This window comes from Camelina sativa, chromosome 13 (genome assembly GCF_000633955.1).
Source record: "Camelina sativa cultivar DH55 chromosome 13, Cs, whole genome shotgun sequence".
In the NCBI taxonomy this organism is placed as follows: domain Eukaryota; kingdom Viridiplantae; phylum Streptophyta; class Magnoliopsida; order Brassicales; family Brassicaceae; genus Camelina; species Camelina sativa.
This window is the reverse complement of record NC_025697.1, coordinates 23123148-23125708: the sequence shown is the minus strand read 5'-3', so window position 1 is coordinate 23125708 and position 2561 is coordinate 23123148. Positions and strand designations below refer to the sequence as shown.

The 2561-nt window shown below is 44.5% G+C and overlaps 2 protein-coding genes across 2 annotated transcripts in view; both read right to left on the bottom strand.

Annotated features, from left to right (window-relative positions):
• Positions 1-1748, bottom strand: part of LOC104737640 (conserved oligomeric Golgi complex subunit 4-like) — a 4060-nt gene extending 2312 nt beyond the window's left edge. The window contains exon 1 of the mRNA XM_019234989.1: positions 1-1748. Within this exon, the coding sequence (XP_019090534.1) occupies positions 1-1407 (1407 nt within the window). The 5' untranslated portion in view covers positions 1408-1748.
• The window catches only part of LOC109128408 (pentatricopeptide repeat-containing protein At4g01400, mitochondrial-like), a 1657-nt gene continuing 684 nt past the window's right edge, over positions 1589-2561 (bottom strand). The window contains exon 2 of the mRNA XM_019234633.1: positions 1589-2556. Within this exon, the coding sequence (XP_019090178.1) occupies positions 1609-2556 (948 nt within the window). The 3' untranslated portion in view covers positions 1589-1608. The remainder of the gene's footprint in view (positions 2557-2561) is intronic.

Here is a 2561-nt window from a genome sequence, read left to right as displayed (position 1 = left end):
GCTACCGGCATTGCTCAACACAGCAACCACAGAACTGATGTTTGACGTTGAAATAGATCTCCTCAGGCAACTCTGCAAAACATAGAACACATCGTCCACCATTGAAGTGGTAAGGCTGTCGGGTACATGCTCATCGATCCTTATAGCTTTCCTCACGTTCTCAACCATAAAGAACCCTTCTAGTACCACATAGTATTCTGTCACATCCCGGATCACTTTGCTAAAATTCCCATTTCTAAATGCCTTTGTAGCCCTTGGCAACAACTCAGGATCTACTGACGTCAAAGACTTGATTTTTGACACCATGAACTCGGTATAATCCTCACCCAACTGCATCAGGGACAGTATCTCGTCCACATAGAGCTCAACTTCCCTCGGGTCTGGTCCTTCAGACGCACCACCAGCGAGAAGATTCAGATTGGGAGAATTGTTAATATCAGACGCCAATCCAGCTAAATTTCTAAAGTCCATGTACTTCTTCAAGATGGACGAACCTCTTGAATCACATTCCTCTTGCAATTCACAGATGGCATAAACAACACCATCCTCTCCACAAAGACCCCTCAAGATCTCATCGTTTTCTGCTATAGCCATGACAATGTCCTTAAACAAATTGGTTAAGCAACCAACGAAATTAACCTGTCCGACGAGTCCTCCTTCTTGCTCCATGAGCTCCACCACATTTTCGTATTCCATCCTCCCTCTCATCGCAATGACATCTTTCAAGTAACGAACGTAAATCGGTAGACCTTCTTCCTCCATTCCCAGTGGAGAGTACAGTCTCACGAATCTCAAAATTGTAGGATGATCTCTCTGGTTAATCGCCGCTGAGAGCTTCTTATTCACAATACCTTCAAGCTGCTTCTTCGAAGCAAGAAGCTGCTCTCTCTGATCAGAACCAGAAGAATCCTTGTACTGCGAATCGATCTGGAGAAACCTCTGTACGAACTTCGCAGCGGACTCGTAATCCTCCGATTCCAAAGCCGTCTTCACGCCTTCGATGCAATTCCCTCGCTCGACAATCGCGTCTATGCGGGAAAGCGTAACGTTCACACGAGACTGTGCGAGATCGAGCTCTCGCACCTTCCCACTGACCTGATCCGCGAGATCACAAGTCGATCGAACATTTCCCAACATGTGATCCGCATCCGCTTTCACGATATCAAGAATCTCCGCGGATCTCTGTAGCTGAACGAGACTCCGATCCAGCTCCGTACGCTGCGATAGAAGCGCGTCGAGATCTGAGTCTAGGCTTCGCTGGTAAGCGATACATTCGTGAAGAAGTCGCGTCATCGCTCCAACGTCAGTGAGTGATCGTACATACTCCAACGCTTCCGGTGTACCGAATTTAACGGTGGACGAATCCACCGTCTCCGCCGCCGCATCGTCTTGTTCGATCTCCGGCATTTTATGCGAAACTCAGATCTGATCCCTTAGTCGCCACTCTCACTTCCTATAATTTAATCAGAATCTGATATGAAGCAAAAATGGACTTAAACTCATGTTAAAGCCCAAGTTAGGCCCAATAACGAAGACCACGAGACTTTCTTAAGAAACTTTTGAGGAGGTTTCAACGTTTCTTTCTTCTTTCTACATCAGCTCAGGAACCTAAAAAAATGTATGTCTCTTCCTCTCTCTAACATTTTTGCGTTTCATTTGTAGCTTACTAGAGAGGTAAGATCCTAATCCGACACCCGCATCAACGATTCTGGTATCACCGCCTGTCTCTTCTTTAGTAGCATCTTCAAGAAAGTGTTTGATCTTCTCCGACTCATCTTCTTTACAGATTAATGGAATTATCATCTCCCAAGTGTCTGAATGCAATGTTTCTCCGTTCTTAATCACAAACCCTACAACATCACATGCTTCTTCGACTTTCCCGAAGCTGCAAAACCCTTTTACCAAACTATTCGAAATCGAAAAATGAGGAGAAAACCCTTTCGACATCATCTCTATGAGATACTTCTTCCCTTCATCATACATCCCTTGATCACAGAGTCCTCCAATCAATGTCCTATACGAGATCAGATTAGCCGAGCAGCCGTTACCCGACATATCATCAAGAACTTTCCTAGCATCCATAGCGCGACCTTCTCTACAAAAGCCGAGAATCATCGTGTTGTAATGAACAATATCCGGATTACAACCTTTTAACTTCATCCTACATAGAAGCTTATAAGCCTCTCTGAGCTGCGTCTTCCTACACAAACTGTTCAACAATGTTGTGTAACTCAACCTATCAGGCACGAAACCTTTATTCAGCATATCTTCCAGTAATTCCATAGCACCATTCACTTGTCCTTTCCTAGAAAACCCTTGTATCAGAATCTTATAAGACTCCACATCAGGGACAACATCTCTCTCAAGCATTTTACCAAACAGTAGGTATGCAATACTCAAATCATCATTCAAACAAAAAGCGTGCATCAAAATGTTGTAACTTCTCGTGTTAGGCATCACTCCGTGAAGACGCGAACTCTTGAATAGATCAAACGCTTTCCGAAGATAACCCCTATGGCTTACGAGAACCTCTAGGATCCGATTCAGATGTCTTGGCTGCG